Source organism: Narcine bancroftii, chromosome 3, assembly GCF_036971445.1.
Source record: "Narcine bancroftii isolate sNarBan1 chromosome 3, sNarBan1.hap1, whole genome shotgun sequence".
NCBI classification, from domain to species: Eukaryota; Metazoa; Chordata; class Chondrichthyes; order Torpediniformes; family Narcinidae; genus Narcine; species Narcine bancroftii.
The window spans coordinates 237,019,386-237,046,763 of NC_091471.1; the positions used below are offsets into that span (position 1 = coordinate 237,019,386).

Consider the following 27,378-nt stretch of genomic DNA (forward strand, 5'->3'; position numbering starts at 1 on the left):
CCAGGTGTCATTCTCCATCAGGGAGTCAACCTGGCTTTCCTCGCTCTCAAAGGTCAACTCAGACCAGTGGCTCAGCCTTTTTTCTCCCACCACCCACCCCCCCTTCATCTTCAGTAATCCCTTACTAACCAGAGTACCTGTGGCATAGGTGCTCTGTGATTAGTAAGGGATTGCTTAAGGTGGTATGTGGGTGGAAAGAAAGTTTGAAAACCACTGTTTTAATTGTACATAATTAACTCATAATTTCCACGGTTTCATAGCGCTAAAGGAAATGGGCCAATGACCATTTTTCTCAAGCAAAATATTTTAGTAACAATTGGGTTAAGAGCAGTGATTCTCAACCTTCTCACTCACATACCACCTTAAGTAATCCCTTCCTAATCACAGAGCACCTATGGCATAGGGAATACTTAAAATGGTATGTGAGTGAAAAGAAAAAGGTTGAGAACCACTGGATGAGACCTATCTTGGGAAACGACAACATTAAAACATAAACAAATTACTGTTCATTTTGCACAACAGAATCCCAAAATTAAAGAAAGACTCAAGGTGCAACAGTTCTGCAAAGGTTAGGGGGCACTTCCAAGGTTCTATCTGATGTGGTCTGGTAAAGGCACCAGCTGGCGACAGACCAGAGCATTTCAGCTTTGATTATTGGTTGAGAGAGAGTAGGTTGATCAGAGTTGTGGGACAATTGGAGTGTTATAACTAGCCAGAGTGGTGCAGAAAAGTGTCCACCGTAAATAGATGACTGTGGACCCCCCCCCCCCCCCCCATACACCGCTGTCAAATTGAGAACAAAGGTCACTCACTGGGGTTAACAAATGATCATGAAATGGAACCCGAGAGCAGTCTGAATCAGTTCAGGAATTAGAGGAAACCCAAGTGATGTTCTGGTCCGAATGAAACTTTCCAAACTAGAAGATGGTGGTTGTGGTGATAGCCAAATTCTGGTCAACAACAAAAATGCTCAACATTTGAACAACTTTGTGCAAATAATACCATCTTAAGTTGAATTATTTTAACTCATTTACAATTCCCTTAAAAACAGGAGAATTTTACACAAATGGACATGAAGTAAATGTGACCATATTTAGGTTTCACCCCAGGTAGTGGAGATTCTCATGTGTGGTTCCAGGTGACCCAGTGTACACTGACCCAGAGAGACCAATCCAGCTACAAGCCCTGGGATAGTCAGAGCTAGCTGTTCTGAGCCAGTAATGACAAGCAAACTTGCAGAACTGCTGCAATCTCCAGGAAACTTGCATCCCAAGTGGGGAAAAAAACATACAAATGGAAAAATAAAACAGGATTTTCATTTCATTGCCTGAATACTTTCTTTATAAAAATCAGGAAAAATATTGGAGATGAGATATAAACATGTTTGTTGGACAGGTTTTGACTAACAAAGAGACAATGAGAACTGAGAGCACAGGGTGCAGGGGAATGGGTAGGGGGGTTGGATAATTAAAACTGGAATGGATCCAACCAGTGCTGGCAACATTCAGATGAAAAAGCAATGACAAGAATGCCAGGTTTAAGGATCAAATCATATTCAGTGAAGTCCTGCTTTCAAGGGCCCATGCACTGTCAAAGGAGACGCCTTATAACAGCCCAGCTACACACATGGGGGTTGGGGAGCCGCACTGGTCCTTGGACACCAGCAGGACACTGCACTCACAAATGCCACAGAGGGAATAGTGCAGGTGACAAATTTCTGGAAAGCATGCTTTAAACTCTTCAAATAATCTAATACCAAGCTGACACAGGAACAGTTGCAGGGCAGCAGGAGAGGGAAAATAAGGAAAAGTCTACCAAGCCTGTGCGGGTAAATGGGAGAATGCCGATCATTTGATGAACCAAAGCTCCTGCCCTTGCCACCTTTAGCACTGATTAATGAGCATCAAAATTCAGAAACGGCCTAAATCAAAGCAAACACATGGTCAGTTGGGGCAGCCCCTCAAAGCTGCAAACCCATGACTGGCCTAATGGGAAACTCCCTCTCCAGCATGTAGAATCCAGCTGCCAGGAACCTCCAGCTCTTTCCCAAACCCTGATGGCCGGGACCAAGGATGGCAGAGACAACAAACCCGAGCAGGAACATGATTTAAAAAAAAAGACAACAAAGAGTCCACAGTGAGTTTGAATGCACTCTTTTTTGAATTATTCCAACCTTTCCATCATGCTTACCTCCTTACCATTCAAAATCCCAGCATTTAGGCTGGAAGGTTTGGTTCCATCTCCATTAAATAACAAGCTAGATAATCACAGGAGTATGGATGTGCTGACATGGTGGGTTCAGCAGAGGAATGCTGGAAATGGCACCATTTCCCCAATTACACCCCATCAACACCTGGAGTTAGAATTTCATTCCAAACCAGGAATCCCAACCCAACAGCACTTCCTCCATTCCAGACCTGTTGGAAGTGGCTGATGAGGTGAACTTATGACATGAAAGCTCTGCTACAGGAGGCACTCGACAAGACAGATGTGTGAACATCCTGCTTTTCTACTACTCTGCACGGCTTTCATCAAGAAAAATTAAGGTATACCAAATACTGGGAGATGGCTTCACTGAGCACCTTCGCTCTGTCCACATCAGCAACAAGGATCTTCCAATGGCCAACCACTTCAGTTCTGTGCCCCACTCCTATGTAGTCTCATCTACTATCCCACCAAAACCACCTGTAAATTGGAGAAGCAACACCTAACATTCCATCTGGGCCCTCTCCAGCCAGATGGCATCAACATCGACTTCTCCGGTTTCCACTAGCCCACTTCCCATTTTCCCTCTCTTCCCCATCCTTCTGTCTCCTCTCTTCCAGCTCTCCATGCCTTCCCTCTCCATTCAGAACCATTCCCCCTCCCCGTTAGCTGGTGCCCTCCATCCCTGATCCACCTATCGCCTCCTGCCTGTGGAATTATGCTCCTCTCCTGCCTACATTTTGCTCACACATTGATGAAGGGCTCAAGCCTGAAACAGTGGTTATGTACATAAAGTACACTCTTTGACCTGCTAAGTTTCTCCAGCATTGTGTTTTTACTTTTTTTTCCTCCATTTTGTCTGCTCGCACAGGATTACCAAGAGTTGGTGACATTTTAAAGGTCAGTCTCTCACCAGACGGGCACAAGATAGACTGACAGACATCTGACATCAAGCCGTGTCTGTACAGTCTGGCCACAGGAGTACATAGAGGGAAATGGTGGGGACGTTGGCCTGGAAGAGGGTGCTGATGTTGGTTCACTGATGATTGTGCAGAGGTGGCATTTGGGGCAGCACCTCTGTACTTGTCATCCTTGCCCAAACAGTGTGTGGAGATCAGTGCTGCCTGGTCGACAAGGAACCTGCCGCATGAAGATCTCAGTCTCTCCTCTCCTCAGCAGGATGGTGCACAAGGTTTTGCCTTAGATGTGCCTCCCTAGATTTAGGAAATGATCCAGGTTTCCCAGGGCCTGTCAGAACATGTTGTGCTTGTGCCAGGTTAGTGGAGGATATTTAGTGAGCAGTTCCATTCTCTCTTGTGCTTCATTGAAGGAGTCCAGTGATACAGAGCTCTCCTTGGCAGGGCACAAACAGTTCCAGGCTGCAATGTCCTTTGTTCTGCAGTAGAGACTGAAGAAAATTGAGTTTCCCATTTGACCTGTAGATGAGCTCTATTCTAGCAAGAAACTTAGTGAAGTTCAGCAATGCAGAGAAATGGTCTACTGTGGTCCAAACCTGGCAACTCATGTAATCTTCTCCAAGATGACAAATGCTGGCCACAGTGACAATCACATCCCAATCTTGGAATTGAATCATCCATCCCTTCCATGAACTGCAGCTTCTTTTTCTGCCCGGGGTCAATCATGAACCAATACCTCACAGCATCTGGGAACAGGCAGCATGGTGAAGATATTGTGGGAGCGGCAGGCAGCTCTGGAATGGTTCACCCCAGCAGGGGGCAGCACCAGTTCCCCAGGAGTAAAATCACCCTTAAAAGCACATCAAGGTTTCTGGATTCTCTCACAGCGAGCAAAGGCGTGAAAAGTGCTGACATTCTACGTGCAAGAGTAGCTAAAGAAGCAAACACTTTGAGCTGCTGCAGCGTGACTCCTGCATTCACTCTGCTTTTAATCAGTGTTGGCCAGATCGCAGCTAGAAAAGTGTATTGTCTGGTACAAACAAAAGGTGCAGTTGACGTATGGGTGGGGCAGAAAGGGGGCTGGGGGAGGGGAAGGACGACAGGATCATTCTTTGGTCTCAGTAAATGCAAGTTTTCCAACTCCTTCCATTCACCCCCCCACCCACTCCACCACCCCAGCCCTGACCATCTCTTCGATCCTTTTGGCAGCATGACATTCAAAGTGCAGTGAGACTCGCTCGGCAAGGGCAAGTCAGGTCAGTTGGTCTCATAGGACGAGAGCAAGGCAGCGTCGACAGGCTCCATACACGACGGACAGGTGAAGGACCTCATGAGCCACTCATCGATGCATTCCATGTGGTATATGTGCATGCACGGCAGGAACCGAATAGGGTCGCCATAGACAAAGTCCATCATACAGATCACACACCTAGCAAGACAAATAACACAGAAACATTACATCAACAGCATGCAAAAGGAACCACATCAGATGTTTTATGTACACACGCTGGAGGTCAGCCAAATTATGCTCTTAACAAATGTTATAAACCAGTGATTAGACCTTGTTGTAGGACTGCAATGCAGGTGCCTCTGGGTACGATGGGGTGGATGATAAGGCTGGAAGGTGCACACTACATTGCACAACATGGAGAGACTGGGATGCTGGCCATTGATAAAATTCTTCCCTGGCTCTCCCAGGTGTGTTCAATGAAACCCAATTTCCTGCATGATTTGGATCTGGTCTGGTAATTTCTGCCAAAATGTTCAGCTCCTGACTAGGACACACTAGCCTCTGCTCATCAACACAGTCAATCAGGGCAGCCATGTTATATCCATACAGGGAGCTGACGAGGGATTTAACCGTGAACGAGTCAGTTGGTTTCAGAGGGTTTATAAGGAACATTGCCAAGACTCAAGAGGCACTCCACGAACATCAGTGTGAGTGGGTGCAAGACAGCTGAAATGGCTGAGCTCATGATTAAATAGCGGGGCAGACTCGATGGGCTAAATGGCCTACTTCTGCTTTGTCTCATGGTTAATCAGCTCAGGTCATGTCTGGGGGATAAATGTAAAGTATTTACATCAGTAATGGCTGAGGTTGGGAGAGAGAAGCCGTCACCCCATCAGCCACCTGTCATTCTTCCCCCAGATCCCACCCCTCGCCCACTGGGGACAACTTGCAGCAGCCAATTATCCCACCACCCCGGGAGACACCCACGTGGCCATGAGAGCACCACACGCAGACAGAAGCCAAGGTCGGGATTGAATGTGGAGGGTTGTTGGGAGTGGGATGCCATGGCTGTGTCAAGTGGTGTTCCTGACCAGGAACCAGATAAACAGCCAATGCCAGGGTGATAGAAAAAAGTCTCCCATACATGTGATGGAAAGAGCAGCATTCACCACTCACTCATCCCAGCTGGACTCACACGACTAATTTCAGAGGAGAATTACCAGATATACGCATATAATAGTCCAGTATGTGAACCAATTGTTAGGGTAAAATTTAGGGGGGGGGGGGGGGGGGGCTCGACGATTACATGCATACTATTTTTGACCTGGTAAGTACTTGTTTCGACCAAGGCATCAGGAGCTCAGATGGGAGGGAGGCCAGCTGGGACCAGGTTCTAAGTCCATGATCAGGATGTCAGGGACAGTTGGGATTTTGGGAGCTCGAATGGGCAAATTGCTAGGATGGGTGTTAAGTCTGCAGTCGGGATGTCAGGAGTTCAGATGGACGGCCATTGGGATGGTCGTGGCATCGGGAGCTCTGGTGGGCAGACAGCCAGGGCCTTTACATGATATCAACTATTAATGAGTATATACAACAATTCATTAATGCCTGAAGTCACACAAAGGCAGAATCTAAGCTGGTGGAAGACATCCTTTGCAGTGACTTACTAGGTCCACACTACAACACTTCCAAGCTTGTCGCTGCCCCCTGACAGAGCCATTGCCTCACAGCTCTGGTGCCCCAGGTTCAATCCTGACTTCAGGTGCTGTGAGAAACTAGTCCCTTTTCCTCCACAGATGCTGCCCGGCCTACTGAGCCCTGCAGCTCCAGAATCTGTGGTCTTTTGAGTCTCCAAAATATAAACATCCTTCCCTAAAGGCAGATAGTAAACCAGAAGATCCAGTAGTTTTGTAGTCAATAATACTAACTTCCGTAACTTGACAACTGAAATTTAAAGTTCCCAGCAATGGTACAATAGATTAATCCTAAAATCCAGACTACTTGGGGACTAGGTCGGTCCAGATTTTCAGACAGTACTTTTAAAATTCAAAAGGAGAATAAAGAAATGAACAGATAAATTTTGGAAGTTTATTAACAGAACATTTTTTCCATATAGAGTACAAAAACCCCAAATAAATATACATTCGTCCATTTTTGCAACATCTGCCTGATACTTACTCCTTGATCTTCTTGTTGTGGGCATCCTGGCCACAGTCATAGCTGCCCTTGGGAAGGTGCTGGATGAGACCAAGTCGCTGGGCTATTCGAATCTGTTCCTCCTCTGTCAGCTGCGTGGCCAGGCGAGTTTGACTTGGAGTCGGGTGATAAACTGGAATTTGTGCTTGTTCCTGAAATAAATGCAAATCATTTCTTGGGTAATCAAGAGTTTCAAACAGGATGAAGGAACCCTGTCTGACCAACTTAGTCCACTCATTCAGACACTTCTGGAGTTTTACTCGTTCCCTGGTAACTAGAGGATAGGATTTTAAGGGGATTGCCAGGTGAAAACTTTACACAGGACATTTACCCCTCTGCAAATCCAAATCAAAACCAGATGATGCAGAAGCAGACAGGAGTTGAGAGTTCTAGAGCACAGGAAACAAGCCTTTTGCCCATCTTGTCCACGCCAATCGGGCTAGTCTATAGGACAGGAAGATTGGGAGATGGAGGTGAATCATGGACAGGAGGTGATGTACAGTTTGCCAAAAAGCAGAGAGCGATGTTTAAGCCAGGCACTCTAACACTTTTACCACATGCAGTTTTTAATGTTATTTTAATAAGCTACATGTTGCAAACAAAACATAAATAATTAAAATAGAAAATGCTGCATTTATTCAGCAAGTCAGCATCATCTGTGGCTGATTTAAGTTTTGCCAGCCTTTTCTTTACATTTCCGGACAGTTTTTAGAGCTTGAACTGAAAGAGCTTCCTCAGCTCTTCATTATTGCCCTAGTTCATGCCCAGTGACGGAAACTTGATCCTACTCTTAGAAAGCATTCACCTCCGCAGGTCACATGCAAACTAGTTTCAGTCTGACACAAAATACTGTAGTTTTCGCTTGGTTTTAACCCTCAGCATTGGATCAATGGGCAATGTACCTACCTCGCTAGCTAACAAATCCACAGACCTCAGCTGACAATCCAGTGCAGTACTGTGGGACTGTAGCACTGTCAGTGGCGCCAGCTTGCACCAAACGAAGTAAACCATGAAAGTCTGCAGACACTGTGATAGTGGTAAGCGCAAGAAATGCTGGAGGAAGTCAGCTGTCCTCGCAGCATCCACAGGAGGTAAAGATATACATATATTTCCAACGTTTTGGGCCTGAGCCCTTCCTCAGGGGGAGATGGTATAAACTTCTGAGAAAGAGCGCAGATTTCGAATCCTGGACCCGATTGCTGGCATTGTATCAGCATTGCGCTAACTGTGCCACCTTTATTTGGAATAAAAGCATCAATATCAATCCCACGTTAAAACTGCCTCAGTATTCGGAAACAATATGTATTGTTAGTCCTTTCCAACATATAACAGCAGCAAGTCTAAGATTAACTTAAATCAGCAGTGCAAAGAACACCTTAAACAACTCTTCCTCACTGCACTGGCCCAACACCCCTCACAGAGCAGTCACCAGCATTTACAGCTACTGGACCAGTCAAGTTTCTAGTGGTGCTCAGCCTTCTATCAGACTGCCCTGTTGGGCACCTTCAAGCACAAACGCACCCTTTCCACTCCCCTCTCCCCAGATAACACCGCTCTGAAGACCCAGAAACCTCCTGTACTTCCATCAACTGAGAGCTGCACAGTGCCATTCAGTCCTCTCCACGTGCGTGGATGAGAACAGCTCCCAAATCACAGAAGCTTGTCAACATTCAGGACAAAACAATTCGGATAAAAACATGATGCTGGAGAAACACAGCAGGTCAAACAGTGGACTTTATAAAGCAAAGATAAAGATAGAGAACCAACGTTTCAGGCTTGAGCCCTTCATCAAGGTGCCTGAACTTGGTTAAGATTATGCTAAGTCTGCATTCAAAGACAGGAATCAAAGGGAAAAATGACCTGAGGTGTGTCTATTTCAATGCAAGGAGTACTGTAGGAAAGGCAGACGAGCTTAGGAAAGCAAATGGAATGTTGGCCACTGCTGGTGAGATTGAATTTAGGAGCAGGGAGGGTTATGCTGCAACTGTACAAGGCTCTGGTGAGGCCGCATCTGAAGAACTGCATGCAGTTCTGGTCTTTGGAGACGTTGCATAGGAGGTTCATCAGATTGATTCCAGGGAGAAGAGGAGAGACTATGAGGAGAGACTGAGTCGCCTGGGACTGTACTCACTAAAATTTAGAAGAATGAGAGGGGATCTTATAGAAACATATAAAATTATGAAAAGCATAGGTAAGACGGAGATAGGCAAGTTATTCCCATTGGTGGAGGAGACTAGAACGAGAGGACATCACCTCAAGGTCCAGGGGAGAGGAGGAGGAACTGCTTTTCCCAGAGGGTGGGGAATCTGTGGAATTTGCTGCCCATTGAAGCAGTGAAAGTGACCTCAGTAAATCTATTTAAGACAAGGTTGGATAGATTTTTTACACAGTTGGGGAATTAAGGATATGGGGAAAGGGCAGGTAGTTAGAGATGAGCCTCTTATCACATCAGCCGTGATCTCACTGAAGGGCAGAGTAGGCTCAATGGGCCGAATGGTCGACTCTTGCTCCTGTTTCACTTACTTTACCCAGATCACTGATTACCTTAAAACTAAAGTGTCCTTGAACACCTGATCTTAAGTAAGGGCAGGGGATTCCCAGTTGCTGGGAAAACAGAATTTACAACACATGTGGGTTTTTATGGGATAAGGTTGGAAGTGGAACCACAGGTAATGTCCCCTTTACCGCACATCCAGTTGTTGCCCATCTAGTGATGACAATAACTGCCCATCTGACCAGTGCAACAAACCCCACCCACAGCACACCCAACAATCCACCTCCCCACTTGCCTCATTACCCTTCACCCTCAATCCCGCCAGCGCGCCCAATCACATGGCCCAACCCACCAGTCCGCTCAATCACGTGGCCCCGCCAGTGCAACCAATCACATGGCCCAACTCACCAGTGTGCCCAATCATATGGCCCCAACCCGCCAGCTCATTTACTGTTTCTCACTTACTGTGGTGTGCTCTCCGTGAGCCCTCTTCCCTTTCTGTTCTTCCTGAATTCTGATTCTTTCTTTCTTACTCTCAGCCATGTTGTGCTGTCTTCCTTTCTCCCCAATCCTGAGGATTGTGTGTACGTGCGTGCGCTTGTGTGCGTGCGTTAAGTTCTCTCTGTCCTGGTCTCTTTACTGCCTTGCCTTTCAATCTTCTAAAGCCTGCTGTATTCCAAAACGTATCAATCCTTTCTGGAAAAGAAAAGCCACATGGACGTCAGCTTTAGGAACACTCAGGTTTCTACACTTGCATTTCAACAACATCCTGCTTTATTAACGGGGCACTTTGTCCAAGAAAACCTTCCTAGACCAGTGGTGCTATACATGTGATACAAGGTCTATATATATCCTCAACCCAAAACCTCTTTCCAAAGTCTATTTATGATCCAACCCTACACTGTGGTTAAATATCTAATTATATCCTCTGATATATACCTGCAGATCTTGGACCATGTCCAAAAGCCACCCCCATATCTGTAAAACCAGACCATCTGTACCACAGTTCCACAAAGCCTCCATTCATGTCTGCCGACCCACCTTGTGTTCAATGAGTAGGTGACTTGTATTCCCAAGACAAAAATAAACCAACAAAATGTTCTAAATGTTTTCTGTGCAACACACGAAAGAAACTCTGGGGAAGTGCCTGCATGCTACTGAGCAAAACGCTAGTGTTGAAGTCAACACTAGAGAAATGACAGGCTCAACCCCATCGCAGAGTGGCCACAGGCAAGATGCAAACCCTGGGCTGCAACACTGTCCTCACCCACACTAGTGTGGGTACCAGTGCCACATAGGAAACTACTATAAGACCATATGATAGAGGACAAGTAAGCCATTCAGCCTGTCAAGTCTACCCCACCATTCCATCATCAGCTGATCCATTCTCCCATTCAGCCCCCCTCCCCTGCTTACTTCCCATAACCTTTAGTACCCTGACTATTCAGATACCCATCAATCTCTCCCTCAAATACACCTCATGACTTCACAACTGCCCGTGGCAACAAATTCCTGAGGTTCACAATTCTCTAGCTAAAAGGACACCCTTTAACCTGAAGTTGTACCCTCTTGTCCTTGGACACCCTACAATGGGAAACAACTATCACATCTACTATGTCCTGGCCTTTCAACATTCAAAAATGAACTCTAAAGAGTCCAGTTCAAATGTTCCTCAGATGCTAATTCCTTCATTCCAGGAATTATTTTTGTAAATCTTCTCTGAACCCTATCCAATGCCAGCACATCCTCCTTAAATAAGGAGCCAAAAACTGTGCCCCGTACTCCATGTGAGGACTTATCTGTGCCTTATAAACCTTCAACATCACATCCCTGCTCTTGTATCCTATCCCTCTCGATGTGAACACCAACACTGCATTCACTTTCTTCACCACCAACTCATCCTGGAGGTCAACCATCAGGATATCCTGCATGAGGACTCCCAAAGTGCTTTGCATCTTTGAAAGTCCAGGAGACATCGACCCTTCCCAAGCACTTTCTCTCTGGAGATCATGACTGCACTAACCCCTCTTCCCTGACTACTTGGAAAGTCAAATATACTGCTAATGTCTTCCACAGTGAAGACTGACACAAAATAATTATTCAGTTCCTCTGCCAACTTGTCTCCCATAACAATTTCTACAGTGTCATTTTATATCAGTCCCTAATCTACTCTCACCTCTTTTTTTTCCTCTCTTAATCTTGTTAAAAAGGTTTTGGTATTCTTTTTGATATTATTTACTACCTTCCTTTCAAAGTTCATCCCCTCCTTCCTAATGACATTCTGTTGCCTTCTATAGCTTTTAAAAGCATCCCATCTTACCACTAATTATTCAGTTCCTTGAATTTTCTTTATTCAGTTTTCAACCTGCACCATCCTTATTTCTCACAGAAACTCCAGCTATCGTGGCTCTGCCATCCTCCCTGCTAGTGTGCCTTTGGCCAGCTCCTCTTTCAAAACTCTGCAGTCCCTTTTATTCTACTGGTATACTGACACATCTGATGTTAGTTTCTCCGTCTCAAACTGCAGGGTGAATTCTATCACATGATGATAACTACCTCCTAAGGATCACACAAGAACACGGCAAAAACATAAGGAATAGGAGCAGGAGTCAGCCATCCGGCCCGTCCAGCCTGCTCCGCCATTCAATGAGATCACCGCTGATCAGATGATAGGCTCATCCTCACCGATCTCCCTTCATTCCCAAACTATGTAAAAATCTATCCAATCTTGCCTTAAATATATTTCCTGTGGTCACCTCCACTGCTTCAATGGGCAAAGAATTCCACAGATTCACCACCCTCTGGGAATATGTTGAAAAGGTTTAGAAATCATTATCACACCGAAACATCATTTACCCAGTACCAGCCTCTTGTCAATTTATCTGGCCTAGTTCCTCAAAGCCCCAACAATGACTACCTCATGTGTTCATCCTATTCCCTATTCAAACAGAGAGACAAGGAGGGTTTTTTTTAAAAAGATTTAGCAAGACTGGAATAAGACTTCAAGTGGGAGGGGGAATTTAATGCTCCTCATTCTTCCAAACTCAAGAGGGTTCAGCATACGACAAACTCGGGAAGAGTTCTAAGCCCTGCATGCACTTCACTCATAGCCAGTAAACCCTTCTCCTGGGAGGGAGGCCAGACCTGAATGCAGTTTACCAGGGTTCCAGGTATTATTCTGATTGCTGAAGCACACTGTTTCTTCAAATGATGCCATAGCTCGCCACTTCTCGGCTTTACATCAATGTCTGTAGCACTTGGACAGTACAATCTCAAAACAGTGAGCCACACCTCAACTGTGCCAACATTTCTGTGATAATTTCCTTTTCATTCAACTATCTCCTAATCCATAGATGCATTTAAAGAGAATTGAGATAAACACACAGGGGGAAAGGAATTATGTTTATGGTGATGATTTCATGGTATTGAGCATAATCATCAGTACAGACCACTTGGGCCAAATAGACTGCTGTAATGTCCACAAATCCCCAAGAAGAAAATATTGTTTCTGTCTCCACACTTTCAAATCAAGATTCAATTGTAATAAAAACAGTGCCACATTACATGAAATTGCCTTTGTCTGCTGTAAGGCAGACAGATTCACTATAGGCAGAAATTGCATAAAGTGCCTCTTACAGTCAGAGAAAGAGAAGCAAAAGAGAGTCCTCAATTACCAAGTGTTCGTGGATTCACCTCCAGCACTCCCACAGCCTCCGCTGTCACAGAGTCCAATCCAAACCATCAGCATACCAAGCTCCAGATCCAAATCACCGACCACACTACTCATTAATCATCCTTAAACATGCTCCCTAAGCACTTCAGACACATCACAATAATGAAATAAAATAATAATAAAAGTTCACAGAAACCAAAAGAATTACAAAGATGCTGTGAAAAAAAATGCAACCGTTGACATCCAACATAGTTTTCCTAATGTCTCAGACTATCTTTCAAAACCATGTCAGGACAGGTAGGCATTGGCAAAATTCACCAGAAGTCTTTCACCATCTTCCATAATAAACATAAAAAATCCATTTGGAATATAAATACTACTAAATAATCAGCCGAGAAATCTCTCCCACAACTATTTCTAACTATTTCCATACATCCTTTTATCTGCAACTGTATCCATTTGGCTCATTTCACCCTCTCCATCCCTGAAACTACTGATCCCTGCAATACTACTTTATGGGCTGATTACCTTGCAAGAGTCTGCCCTATGTGCATGTCTGGGTAGAGAAAGTTGGCAGGCTGTTGCACTGTGGGGGGAAATCACCAGGTCCCTTGACCCCATGTGCATGTGAGGATTGATTTGGGTTCAGATTATTTGGTACAGAATTCCAAAGCTTTCCTTGCAAGAAGGACAAAATGGGGATCCAGATACCCACGGCTGACCTGGGAATTTGTGGCTTTATGACATTAGCTTGCGAGGGAGAGAAACATGAGGGATCCCTTTTCAAATACTCCACCAAATCTGGGGTGGAACTGAACCAGGAGTGGAACACCACCATCGGCAAGGGAATACCATCCTCAGAGGAGGCATTAAAACAAGACGCCTCCAACCCATCCAAACTCATCATCTCGAAGAGCTCTCTTCATTGGCTATTTATCCTTCAATTAGCATCAAAGAGATTAATCAGTCATTATTCCACTGTAATTTTGTGGGGCTTTATTTTTACAAATATATGTATTGCCACATTTATACCTTAATCAGCTTCACATAAACACAAGATATATTTATTTATTTACAACATAGTAGAAGGCAAATCCAGCCAATAAGACCCAATGCTGCTCAAATACATCCAATTAACCTACAACCCCATATGTTTTGGAGTAGACAATCACTGTTCAGACTTGTTTTACATTTTAATAAGATCATGGCGTAGTAATTAACACAACACTCTTACAGCAAATGGGACTGGGGGTTGAATCCCACGCTGTTCTCCCCAAGTCTGCATGGGTTTTCCCTGGGGGCTCCCACTGTTCGAAACGTACTAGAGGTTGTAGGTCAACTGTTTGCAATTGGGAGCAAAATTATTTAACATTTCAGGCCTGAGCCCTTTAATTTAAAAAAAAAATATATTAAGAGCCTGTTTTTCTTTGGCTTGGCTTCGCGGACGAAGATTTATGGAGGGGGTAAAAAGTCCACGTCAGCTGCAGGCTCGTTTGTGGCTGACAAGTCCGATGCGGGACAGGCAGACACGATTGCAGCGGTTGCAAGGGAAAATTGGTTGGTTGGGGTTGGGTGTTGGGTTTTTCCTCCTTTGCCTTTTGTCAGTGAGGTGGGGGCTCTGCGGTCTTCTTCAAAGGAGGTTGCTGCCCGCCAAACTGTGAGGCGCCAAGATGCACGGTTTGAGGCGATATCAGCCCACTGGCGGTGGTCAATGTGGCAGGCACCAAGAGATTTCTTTAGGCAGTCCTTGTACCTTTTCTTTGGTGCACCTCTGTCACGGTGGCCAGTGGAGAGCTCGCCATATAACACGATCTTGGGAAGGCGACGGTCCTCCATTCTGGAGACGTGACCCATCCAGCGCAGCTGGATCTTCAGCAGCGTGGACTCGATGCTGTCGACCTCTGCCATCTCGAGTACTTCGACGTTAGGGGTGTAAGCGCTCCAATGGATGTTGAGGATGGAGCGGAGACAACGCTGGTGGAAGCGTTCTAGGAGCCGTAGGTGGTGCCGGTAGAGGACCCATGATTCGGAGCCGAACAGGAGTGTGGGTATGACAACGGCTCTGTATACGCTTATCTTTGTGAGGTTTTTCAGTTGGTTGTTTTTCCAGACTCTTTTGTGTAGTCTTCCAAAGGCGCTATTTGCCTTGGCGAGTCTGTTGTCTATCTCATTGTTGATCCTTGCATCTGATGAAATGGTGCAGCCGAGATAGGTAAACTGGTTGACCGTTTTGAGTTTTGTGTGCCCGATGGAGATGTGGGGGGGCTGGTAGTCATGGTGGGGAGCTGGCTGATGGAGGACCTCAGTTTTCTTCAGGCTGACTTCCAGGCCAAACATTTTGGCAGTTTCCGCAAAGCAGGACGTCAAGCGCTGAAGAGCCAGCTCTTCAGCGCTGTACCATTCAATTAACCTACATCCCCAGTGTTTGGAAGAGTGGGGGAAACTGGAGCCCCCGCGAAAACTCATGCAGACACAGGCAGAACGTACAAACTCCTTACAGACAGCGCCAGGTTTGAAATTAAGTCCTGGTATTTAGGAACAGTAAAAGTGTTGTGCTAACTGCACTGCCCCAACTGTGATGAGAAAAAAAAGCAGACAGCCAGCTGAAAAAAAAGTTGGGGGGGGGGGGAAGAGGAATGAAAGGCCAACAGGCAAGAGGTCAAAGGTGGATATGGATGGGAGGGCAGAGTGAAAAAAGCTGTTATAGGACAGTGGTTCTCAACCTTTTTTCTTTCTAGTCACATACCAGCTTAAGGAGTACACTGGGATAAGATGCCATAGGTGCTGTGGTTAGTAAGGGATTACTTAAGATGATGTGTGGGGGAAAAAAAGTTGAGAACCACTCTTTATAGAAGGGGGTGGAACCTGAGGAAAGAAGACAGAGGGACAGGGAAGAAAGGCCTAACAGAAACTGGGGGTCAATATCATCCAATTGGAGGGTGCCCAGACAGAAGATGAGGTGTTGTTCCTCAGATTTGCAGGTGGACTCAGTTTAGCAGTGCATGAACTACCCATGGACAGACATGTCACCGAAGTTTCAGGCCTGCACACTTCATCAGGGCAAGAGCAAAAACACACCGAAATGCTGGAGGAACTCAGCCGGTCTTTCAGTGTCTATACCAGACAAAGATATATTGCTGACGTTACGGGCCTGAGCCCTTCCTCAAGGAATAAGCAGTCCTGGAAAGACCGGCTGAGAAGAGGTTCTCCTTCTCCTTCCTTCGAAGGAAGTTCTATGAGAGTCTCTTTCACACTGCTCCTCGTCTGCACCTTCAATCTCAACGACTTCTGCTTATTCCTTGCAGAAGGGCTCAGACCCGAAACATAGGCAATATATCGTTGGTTCCTATCAATGCTGCGAGACCGCCTGTTCCTCCAGCATTTCGTCTGCAGACGTTTACAGCATTTCCACACTTTCGTGCTTTACGATGAGCAAAAGCAGGCAGGTGCCTGCATGTAAATATATAACCTGCTGAGTTTCTCTGGCCCTCTCCGGCCGTGCAGACCCTCCTGCTTCACAAAGAGGCGCTTCGGCCCGTCACTCAACACTCATTCCCTCCCACCCCCCGTCATGGCCTCTTGCTAGAAGGGGCGGGCACGGGGGATACACGAATGCAACCTCCGGGTCGAGAACCGCCTCTCCTTCCCTGCCGCCCTCCGCTCCGACCGACCTGGCGATGTGACGACGCCGCGGGCGGCCTCTGGATCAGCCCGGAGCCGGGGCCTCGCGTGGGCGCTCCCTCCGCCCCGTGCCCCGCGTCCCCACCTCCCGCTCCATCTCCAGCCTCGCTCGCCGAGTCATGCAGTAGCGAGATGTTGTCGCCCGACTGCGACTTGAAGCAGTTTCCCATTGCGGTTCGGTAATAGTTAAAAACCCATTGCGCGTTGTCGACCATCCTCGGCCGCGGCCATCTTGGCCGCCGTGCTCACCTCTCACACTAACCTGATTCTCCCCGGGTGGGAGGATTGACGGCCCGTTCAACCACACGCCGGCGTCGCCGCCAACTCAGTCGCCAATCACGAGGGTGGGCGGGCTCTTCTTGAGCATCCAACTTGACGCTAGTTTGATGAACAGCTGAGCTGGATAATCTGGGCGGAGAGCAAGGTGGGGGAGGGACACGTCGGATTGACAGACACGTTTGCCATTCACGGGCGGGTCTGCTGTTCATAAGGGCCAATCAGAGTAGTGAAAAGGCGGGGCAACGTTGGGGGATATGATGCGTGTCATCGTTAGGGCTGAGTCAGCAATGCAGCAGCGTTAAAGTGCACAGCGTTCACCGGCCGCCACTGACGCTCATGTTTACGGAACAATATTTGTGTGTATGTATGAGTGCTTGTCCCGCGCGTGGACGGACCGCGGGTGTGAGTGCTTGTCCCGCGCGTGGACGGACCGCGGGTGGGAGTGCTTGTCCCGCGCGTGGACGGACCGCGGGTGGGAGTGCTTGTCCCGCGCGTGGACGGACCGCGGGTGGGAGTGCTTGTCCCGCGCGTGGACGGACCGCGGGTGGGAGTGCTTGTCCCGCGCGTGGACGGACCGCGGGTGGGAGTGCTTGTCCCGCGCGTGGACGGACCGCGGGTGGGAGTGCTTGTCACGCGCGTGGACGGACCGCGGGTGGGAGTGCTTGTCCCGCGCGTGGACGGACCGCGGGTGGGAGTGCTTGTCCCGCGCGTGGACGGACCGCGGGTGGGAGTGCTTGTCCCGCGCGTGGACGGACCGCGGGTGGGAGTGCTTGTCCCGCGCGTGGACGGACCGCGGGTGGGAGTGCTTGTCCCGCGCGTGGACGGACCGCGGGTGGGAGTGCTTGTCCCGCGCGTGGACGGACCGCGGGTGGGAGTGCTTGTCCCGCGCGTGGACGGACCGCGGGTGGGAGTGCTTGTCCCGCGCGTGGACGGACCGCGGGTGGGAGTGCTTGTCCCGCGCGTGGACGGACCGCGGGTGGGAGTGCTTGTCCCGCGCGTGGACGGACCGCGGGTGGGAGTGCTTGTCCCGCGCGTGGACGGACCGCGGGTGGGAGTGCTTGTCCCGCGCGTGGACGGACCGCGGGTGGGAGTGCTTGTCCCGCGCGTGGACGGACCGCGGGTGGGAGTGCTTGTCCCGCGCGTGGACGGACCGCGGGTGGACGGACCGCGGGTGGGAGTGCTTGTCCCGCGCGTGGACGGACCGCGGGTGGGAGTGCTTGTCCCGCGCGTGGACGGACCGCGGGTGGGAGTGCTTGTCCCGCGCGTGGACGGACCGCGGGTGGGAGTGCTTGTCCCGCGCGTGGACGGACCGCGGGTGGGAGTGCTTGTCCCACGCGTGGACGGACCGCGGGTGGGAGTGCTTGTCCCGCGCGTGGACGGACCGCGGGTGGGAGTGCTTGTCCCGCGCGTGGACGGACCGCGGGTGTGAGTGTGTTTGTCCTGTATGACAGAATAGTTGAAAATAATGCCTACTCATTCACTCATCCCACTGGATCGATCATGTGGTCACAGCCCATCAAATAGAGGGAGATCGTGTTGTGTATTATCTAAACACACATGGAGGGGGGATTCTGTTTATAAATGTGGAAACATGTATTCTTTCATTGTAAATCGATTTTCTTTTTTCTACCTGGATTGCCCAAGCAAGTGCGCACTGACACATTGCAGACTGAGTAATGGAGTTGAGGGAGGAGGGTTCGCAGGTGGAGGAAATAACAGTTTATTGAGATGAGTGATAGTGAGATTTATAAATTTTAATGGGTTAAACGGGACGGTGAAGAGGAAAGGAGTATTGACATATTAAGGAAATGGGAGCAGACTTAGCTTTTTTTTTGCAAGAAACTCATTTAATTGAAAGAGAACATTTGAATTAAAGAGACTGGGTATATAACGGCGGGTTTAATTCTAAGGCAAGAAGTGTGGCAATTTTGATAAAGAATCTTCCAATTAAAATCCAAACTGTAGTAACAGACTCTGCGGGGAGATAATGTGATGGTATGCTGTACTCGAGATGGCAGAGGTCGACAGCATTGAGTCCACGCTGCTGAAGATCCAGCTGCGCTGGATGGGTCACGTCTCCAGAATGGAGGACCATCGCCTTCCCAAGATCATGTTATATGGCGAGCTCTCCACTGGCCACCGTGACAGAGGTGCACCAAAGAAAAGGTACAAGGACTGCCTAAAGAAATCTCTTGGTGCCTGCCACATTGACCACCGCCAGTGGGCTGATAACGCCTCAAACCGTGCATCTTGGCGCCTCACAGTTTGGCAGGCAGCAACCTCCTTTGAAGAAGACCGCAGAGCCCACCTCACTGACAAAAGGCAAAGGAGGAAAAACCCAACACCCAACCCCAACCAACCAATTTTCCCCTGCAACCGCTGCAGCCGTGTCTGCCTGTCCCGCATCGGACTTGTCAGCCACAAACGAGCCTGCAGCTGACGTGGACTTTTTACCCCCTCCATAAATCTTCGTCCGCGAAGCCAAGCCAAAGAGAGAAGAAGAAGATGCTGTCAAATAAATTCGCAATTATAGACTCTTCTGAATTTATAGGCACCAAATGTGGATGATGAGAAATTTATTCAAGAAACATTTCTTAATTTATCAGAGCACATGAGAATATTTTAATAGATCCACTAGGAGGAAAGACAAGAGCTAAAGAAGCAAAGACTAGATTAGTATTAACAAGAGAGACACAAACTTAATAGATGCGTGGAGGAGAATTCATCCCAGAGAAAAGGATTACTGTTTATTCCAGTAGGCATGATTCTTATTCTAGAAATGATTTATTTTGAATTTCAACACAAATACAAGGTAGGATTTTAGAAGGAGAATATAAAGTGAGAATTCTGCCTTTATTAATGACAATTGTAATTGATAAATAAAAATCGGTTTATAGATGGAGATTGAACTCATTATGATTTTAAAAAGAACAAATGTTTGTGATTTTATTAGAGACAACTTCAGTTATTTTGTGACAAATTTGAATCCTGTGAATATCAAGTTTGTAATATGGGAAGCTTTGAAAGCATATTTGGGAGGGCAAATTATAAGTTTTACTTCTAAAATTAAGGAGTATATGAAAGAGATAGATCAATTAGAATAAGAAATAAGTTTTGTAAAAAAGAGACCTTCAAAGGAGAAGTTCTGAAGATAAACGTAGACAACTAATTAATACAAATCTTCAAATCGCTGCAAACTTACAGAACAGACAAAGCAGTTACAAGAACTAAACCGAGGTTTTATGAGTTAGGCCAACAATCTCAAAGTACTTGCATGGCAATTAAAAGTGGAACAGATTTCAAGAATGATTAATGTAATTAAAAATTATTCAAATGTTGTTAGTTATAAACATCAAGAAATAAATTAAGAGCTTTTATTCTAAATTATATAGGTCAGAGTCTTTAAAAGATGAGAATAAAATAGATAGATATTTATCTCAGATAAATTTACCTAGATTGAGTATGGAAGAATTGAGTGCCCATTTTTCCCAGATAGAGATGAAGGCAATCCGTTTTTTCAGCTGAAGTCAGCTCTTTAATAATGCACATTTATTTTGCTGAAGTTCAATTGCTGGCGCATTAAACCTGTGTTGAAGCATCCGCCTGCATTCTGGCCTGGATGGTGATGTCACTGATTAATAAAACATCGAAGTCAGTGTAGTGATTAGCGCAACGCTGTTACAGTACCAATGATAGGGACCAGGGTTTGAATCCTGCACTGAAAGGAGTTTGTACATTCTCCCCGTGACTGTGAGGGTTTCCTCTGAGGGCTCCAGTTTCCTCCCACCCTTCAAAACATACGCTCGAGGGGGGGGGGGAGAGAAAGGTAGGTTGTAGGGTAATTGGGCAGCACAGAATTGTGGGCCTAAAGGGCCTGTTACCATGGAGTATGTCTAAACTTTTTAAAAAATTAAATATTTACTGCAAAGAAGCCCTTCAAACCAGGAATGTTGTGCCAACCTATATAAACCCGAACAGTGAATGCATTTCATTGTTGGTTTTGTAAAGACACAAGAGAAACTTGTCCGTGAACTACTCTTTGCAGACGATGCCGCTTTAGTTGCCCATTCAGAGCCAGCTCTTCAGCGCTTGACGTCCTGCTTTGCGGAAACTGCCAAAATGTTTGGCCTGGAAGTCAGCGTGAAGAAAACTGAGGTCCTCCATCAGCCAGCTCCCCACCATGATTACCAGCCCCCCCACATCTCCATCGGGAACACAAAACTCAAAACGGTCAACCAGTTTACCTATCTCGGCTGCACCATTTCATCAGATGCAAGGATCGACAATGAGATAGACAACAGACTCGCCAAGGCAAATAGCGCCTTTGGAAGACTACACAAAAGAGTCTGGAAAAACAACCAACTGAAAAACCTCACAAAGATTAGCGTATACAGAGCCGTTGTCATACCCACACTCCTGTTCGGCTCCGAATCATGGGTCCTCTACCGGCACCACCTACGGCTCCTAGAACGCTTCCACCAGCGTTGTCTCCGCTCCATCCTCAACATCCATTGGAGCGCTTACATCCCTAACGTCGAAGTACTCGAGATGGCAGAGGTCGACAGCATCGAGTCCACGCTGCTGAAGATCCAGCTGTGCTGGATGGGTCACGTCTCCAGAATGGAGGACCATCGCCTTCCCAAGATCGTGTTATATGGCGAGCTCTCCACTGGCCACCGTGACAGAGGTGCACCAAAGAAAAGGTACAAGGACTGCCTAAAGAAATCTCTTGGTGCCTGCCACATTGACCACCGCCAGTGGGCTGATAACGCCTCAAACCGTGCATCTTGGCGCCTCACAGTTTGGCGGGCAGCAACCTCCTTTGAAGAAGACCGCAGAGCCCACCTCACTGACTAAAGGCAAAGGAGGAAAAACCCAACACCCAACCCCAACCAACCAATTTTCCCCTGCAACCGCTGCAATCGTGTCTGCCTGTCCCGCATCGGACTTGTCAGCCACAAACGAGCCTGCAGCTGACGTGGACTTTTTTTACCTCCTCCATAAATCTTCGTCCGCGAAGCCAAGCCAAAGATTTGGTTGCCTTGCTGGAACACAAGATTTCAACATGGAGATCTAGATCAGTTTATTCCTACTCTTCACTTTCCCTCTAACAACCAATTCTCAATCCACACTGGATTGATTTTCTAACCTTAATTGCCCCAAATGAAGATCCACCTTAGTGAGTCTTTGTGCAGATAATCATTTAGACTAGTTTAAAATGAATGTGAAATTATGCATTTCACTGGCCACAAAGAGCAGCAACAATACATACCTCAGCTTTGCCTTGTCAGCCATAACTCACTGAAAACCCTGCCACCTTTGTAAGACACGACAGCCAAGGAAAATATGGACAATTGGCAACGCACTTCTCTGTGACAGTGCGGATGACTCCTGGACCTGGTGGCAGTAAGTCCTCAACTCTACTCCTGCCCAGACCTTCCAGACATGGCAGTATTAGCGTGTACTCAAGTTCAAATCTGCAGCCAAATGTGATCTCTGGCTTGATTCTCATTATATTTCATCGTAGTCAGTCAGGTCAATCATGGTCCTGGAGACACTGACAGGCCTGATGGGGAAGGGGCAGATTTCCTTCTGCTCTGACACCGTCACTATTACTGGTGATCAGTCTTCACACCTTGACAAAGGGGTCTGGTCCAAAATGTATTTTTGCTGTAAAGAGCATTGCGTGACCTGCTGAGTTCCTCCAGCAGTTTTGTGTATGAAACCATTACTGGCAATTGCTTTTTAATTACACTTTTGTTCAATGAACTGCATTTACATTCCCCAGCTGATATGGTGAAATTTGAACCGATGTCCTCATCTCAAGAAGATTACCAGGCCAATAATCACTTTGCTACTTTTTTTAAACAGTAACTTTTGTGTTAAGTCGCAGTGACTGAAAGCGGATTTTTGGGTTAGAACATGTTGAAACCTTGTCAAGGACATTGCGCAGTGTGGAAGTTGCACCAACATTCACAAAAAGAGCTTTTGCTCAAAGATCAGGCACATTCATATTTAACACCAGCCACATTTGTCCACCTTCTGGGTGAAGGTAGTTGGGAAATTTTCAACCAAGAATTCATTAAAAGGCAGAACAGTGAAAGAGTGAGATAGATCACCCTTACCGCATGTTGCTGTCACATCCACTCTGTCTGACAGCATTCACATCCAAGTTGGATACCAGCACTGTTTTCCACAGTGTGTCCCACACCAATGCTAATATTTGTAATCTTACAAACTTTCTTTGACACTTATCCAGTGAACAAATAATTCACTTTTTTTGGGAGATAAAATGCAGCATTAAATCTACCAGCAACTGATTCATCACAAAATGGACCAGGAAAGATTAAGTGGAGGTTGATGTAGAGAACAGAACCCCGAAAGCAAAAGTATTGTTACATTTTTTATGTCGTTTGTAAGACAATGTATGGAAACCACCTAATCCTGACTGCTTCACAGGGAATAGGCCCATAGAGCCAAAAAGGTTGAGAATGGCTGTTCTGATACCAGGAGAATCAGTTATTTCTAACACTGTGCAGGATTAAAATGTACAATGGGTGAACACACCATCATCTCGGCAGCCCTTCCCCTTCCAATCCCCTAGTTGTGTTTCCAACAATTTGCAATTCACAGCTGCCTGAGAGCAGATATATCAGCTCTCAAGTGCCTGTCAGACTGAGACGAGTCCAAGCTGAACGCCAGCTCAATAGAAAATCTCATGGGAACTATTTTCATTTATATTTTAATTGGAACTACTGACCTCTTCATTGTAAATGGATTAAATTGGGGACAGAATTTTGTTCAGGCATGTTGTTCCTTGTTCAATAATATTTAGAGATAGGCAACAAGCAATGATGGGAAGATGTTGAAAATTCTAATCAAGACAGGAAGTGCGAGAAACAGTGACAGGAAAATAATGTTAATTCTCTTTCCCTCCCCACAGGTGCTGCCTGACCTGCTGAGTGTTTCAGCAGCTGCTATTTGTTTTTAAAAGGTTTTCACTAATTGTCGGAGGTTTTGTTCGCAGGCTCTATGTCCCTGACTGGCACAATCCGGAGGGTCTGTAGAGTGGCACAGTTAGCACAACGCTATCACAGCGCCAGTGATCGGGACCAGGGTTTGAATCCCGCGCTGTCTGTAATGAGTTTGTACATCCTCCTAGTGTCTGCATGGGTTTTCTCCAGGGCTCCACTTTCCTCCCGCTGTTCAAAATGTACTGGGGTTTGTAGGTCAGTTGGGTGTAACTGGGCAGAATGCGCTGCTACTTTATGCTAAATTATGTCTAAATTTAAATGTTTAATTTAAAAAACATTTTTAATGTAAATTTTAAAAATTCCACCATTTCTGATGAATTTACTTAAACTTTCTAAAATTAGCTAGGTGAATGAGTAATAAGACATGGGATATGCGTTAGACCAGGGGGGGTCAAACTCAAATTCACGGAGGGCCAAAATTAAAAACTTGGACTAAGTCGAGGGCCGAACTAAATATTTATTGAAAATTTTCAACAACATCTGCATGTTTTCTCTTCTTTCAACATATGTAATGTTAAACTTTTTCTTATTAAAATAAATGTTTAATAATAGTTTTGGATAAACTCTTTCCAGAAGCATTAACAAATTAGAAATAAAATATTCAATAAATAATATTTCTCTATAGAGGATTTGTCAAATGTTGCTAGTGTGCTGTCGAATAGTAAAATCTGAGGGCTATTGAGAATGTGGGAGAATAACATGATTCCTGAAACAATCAGATGGGTGACTGATTGTGGGCATGAACTCTAGCAGGGTTATTTGCCATGCCCTTTTTCCATTGGTACAGATATCCTTTGATTTACACACTTTTCAAGTTTTATGCCTAATGAGCTTGTATCCAGGTGCAGGACCATTTTTAACCAGGAATATATTTATCACTGTGACATTAAACTATTGGAAGATCGTTTTATCCTGAGATTAAAGTTCATAATACTCAGGCCTGTGTGCGGGAGGGCGGGGTTTGCGGGCGATCGGGTTGGACAACGACAGTGCGGGGGCATCGGCTCTCGCTGCAGGGCGGCATCTCGGCGGATCAGCGGCCCCGTCACCGTGAGTCGCGGGTCGGCCTGCGGCAGGGAGGGGGAGTGGGCAACGGTCCTGGCGAGGTCAAGCCCCCCCGAGTTTCTGCCGGACCCCCCTTGACCTGCTGAGTTTCTCCCAGACCCCCCTTGACCTGCTGAGTTTCTGCCGGACCCCCCTTGACCTGCTGAGTTTATCCCAGACCCCCCTTGACCTGCTGAGTTTCTCCCGGACCTCCCTTGACCTGCTGAGTTTCTCCTGGATCCCCCTTTGACCTGCTGAGTTTCTGCCGGACCCCCCTTGACCTGCTGAGTTTCTCCCAGACCTCCCTTGACCTATTGAGTTTCTCCCGGACCCCCCTTGACCTGCTGAGTTTCTCCCGGACCTCCCTTGACCTGCTGAGTTTCTCCCGGACCCCCCTTGACCTGCTGAGTTTCTCCCGGACCCCCCTTGACCTGCTGAGTTTCTCCCGGACCCCCCTTGACCTGCTGAGTTTCTCCCGGACCCCCCTTGACCTGCTGAGTTTCTCCCGGACCCCCCTTGACCTGCTGAGTTTCTCCCGGACCCCCCTTGACCTGCTGAGTTTCTCCCGGACCCCCCTTGACCTGCTGAGTTTCTCCCGGACCCCCCTTGACCTGCTGAGTTTCTCCCGGACCCCCTTTTCTTTCCGTGCCGGTGTCCCAGGACCTTTCCAGGGCAGTCTCCGCGCTCAGGACCACGCTGGGATCCCGGTCAGCGGTGGAGGAGCAGGTGAGCGCGGCTAATCCCGATCCAGCCCACGCCACTCCCGAGATTGGCGGGGGGTTTCACCCTACCTGCCCGACCAGCCTCGCTCTCCACGTGTACTCCGGGCACCTGCCGCTGGTCCGGTGGGAAGGCGCAGGGCGGCTGGCGGCCGGCGCCCCCATCGCCCGGCGGGGAGCCCCAATCTTCCCTCCGGCATCCCAACTCCATCTGCAGCTCCAAGAAACGCTGTGCCACTGGGGTTCCAGGCGCTGGGAAGCGGCCTTGGCTTCCCCTGACACTGGCCAGGCCGCGCTGCGGTGGGGGGGTGGGCGGGGGGACACGACAGCGTGTTTATAAAACCACCCACCACTACTTTTCAAGGACCAGGATTTTTCTCTCTCTCTCTCACCCTGGGACACAGCGGTTACTGTGCATGCGCTATACTGGCGCGGCGGCCAGCAGGCCACCTCTAATACATTTTTGATATGATCTTGCGGGCCAAATATAATTATATCGCGGGCCAAATTTGGCCCGCGGGCCAGAGTTTGAGATGCGTGCATTAGACTGTTCAGGCAGTGAGCTGTCACAGGCTGGCATAATGGGCATTGGAGATGGAAATCAAGCTTGGTTCTCTACCAATTTTTCTCTGTGACTGCAGATTGAAACCCCTATTTGTGAGGTGATGTTCTCCCAAAGCAGTTCAGCAAACTGTAGAATGGTATCAATTTTCCCAAGTTATAGTGGAGAAAATCTGACAAGGCCTCCGATTCACCCAAGAATATGCGATGTTCTTATTTGAAATACCAATGAGCATCATGTCCCTACTCACTGCTCATTCACAAGGAGAACAGTTACTGTCTGCAGACACTGTGATTGAAGTAAAAACATGATGCTGGAGAAACTCAACAGGTCAAACAGTGGACTTTATACAGCAAAGATAAAAATACAGAACCAACATTTCGGGCTTGAGCCCTTCATCAAGGTGTGACACAATATAGGCAGGCGCCCAAACTAAGCTTGCTCATACCTCGTTAGAGGGCTCAAGTCCAAAATGTTAGTTATGCATCTTTGGTACATAAAGTACTGGTGCTCTGTTTGACCAGCTGAATTTCTCCAGCATTGTGTTTTTATACTTACTGACTCACTCTAACTTGTACAACTTGCCCATCACTTCCACTACACCCCATCGCCCTTCCCTCTTTCCCTCAGCAGGGATAAGATTAAAGCCATTCCTGGTGTTCAGCTTTCTGGCAGTGGCCCCCAAATGGATTCTTTCTCCACTCACTCTCCCCAGCTCCATCATGCCAACAATTGATCAGGATCACAGAAGTGTCCTTCTTACCGTTTATAAGAAGTGTTAAACTTCTCAATGTCTTCATCCCACAACTTTCAAAGGCATAAGATCTGAAAGACATCTAATTCTCTCACTGAAGGCTGCTGCCATTTGGCCAATTAAGCCTATGCTAGCTCTCAGAGCAGCCTGTATATCCCACTCCCCTTCAGTACTGCCCCTGCGAGGTGAGGCAGAGTAGATGGAGGATGTCAATGGCATCAGTTTGCACCATCTCTCTGCTGGCTCCGCCGTTCAGCCTCGTCTGGTAACAGGTTCTAAAGAGGTGTCTGTTCTGAGGGAGGGGATGCACAATCAAAAGATTGAAACAAATCACAGAATTCCAATGCAGGTCGAGTTACAGCTTTGAAAATGAAACACACAGCAACCCTGTATAAGGAGTTTGTACGCTGTCCCGTGTCTGCGTGGGGTGCTTCCAGGGGCTCCGGCTTCCTCCCACCCTTCAAAACATTCCGGGGGTTGTAGGTCAATTGGGCATAATTGTACATACCCTCACTCCCTAAAACCCTATGAAGGAGAAAAAGATTCTGGTCAAATAACCTTCCTTCCACATTACACAACGACCAGAATG

The 27,378-nt window shown here is 47.2% G+C and overlaps 1 protein-coding gene across 1 annotated transcript; it reads right to left on the reverse strand.

Annotated features, from left to right (window-relative positions):
- Positions 1 to 4,070: 4,070 nt before the first annotated feature.
- LOC138758353 (RING finger protein 11-like) lies at positions 4,071 to 16,640 on the reverse strand. The gene is made up of 3 exons (XM_069927162.1): positions 16,388 to 16,640; positions 6,532 to 6,701; positions 4,071 to 4,551 (listed from the first exon to the last, which is right to left on the reverse strand). The coding sequence occupies exons 1-3, from the start codon at positions 16,610 to 16,612 to the stop codon at positions 4,380 to 4,382; spliced, it is 567 nt and encodes a 188-aa protein (XP_069783263.1). The 5' UTR covers positions 16,613 to 16,640; the 3' UTR covers positions 4,071 to 4,379.
- Between the last annotated feature and the right edge of the window lie 10,738 nt (positions 16,641 to 27,378).

Bases quoted from the DNA above. Each gene is read 5' to 3' on its own strand.
- LOC138758353 (XM_069927162.1), bottom strand. From the start codon at position 16,612: ATGGTCGACAACGCGCAATGGGTTTTTAACTATTACCGAACCGCAATG. The intron at 6,702-16,387 runs GTCGGTCGGAGC...CATTTATTTCAG, and splicing joins CGGCGTCGTCACATCGCCAG to GAACAAGCACAAATTCCAGT. The intron at 4,552-6,531 runs GTAAGTATCAGG...TTGTCTTGCTAG, and splicing joins CACAACAAGAAGATCAAGGA to GTGTGTGATCTGTATGATGG.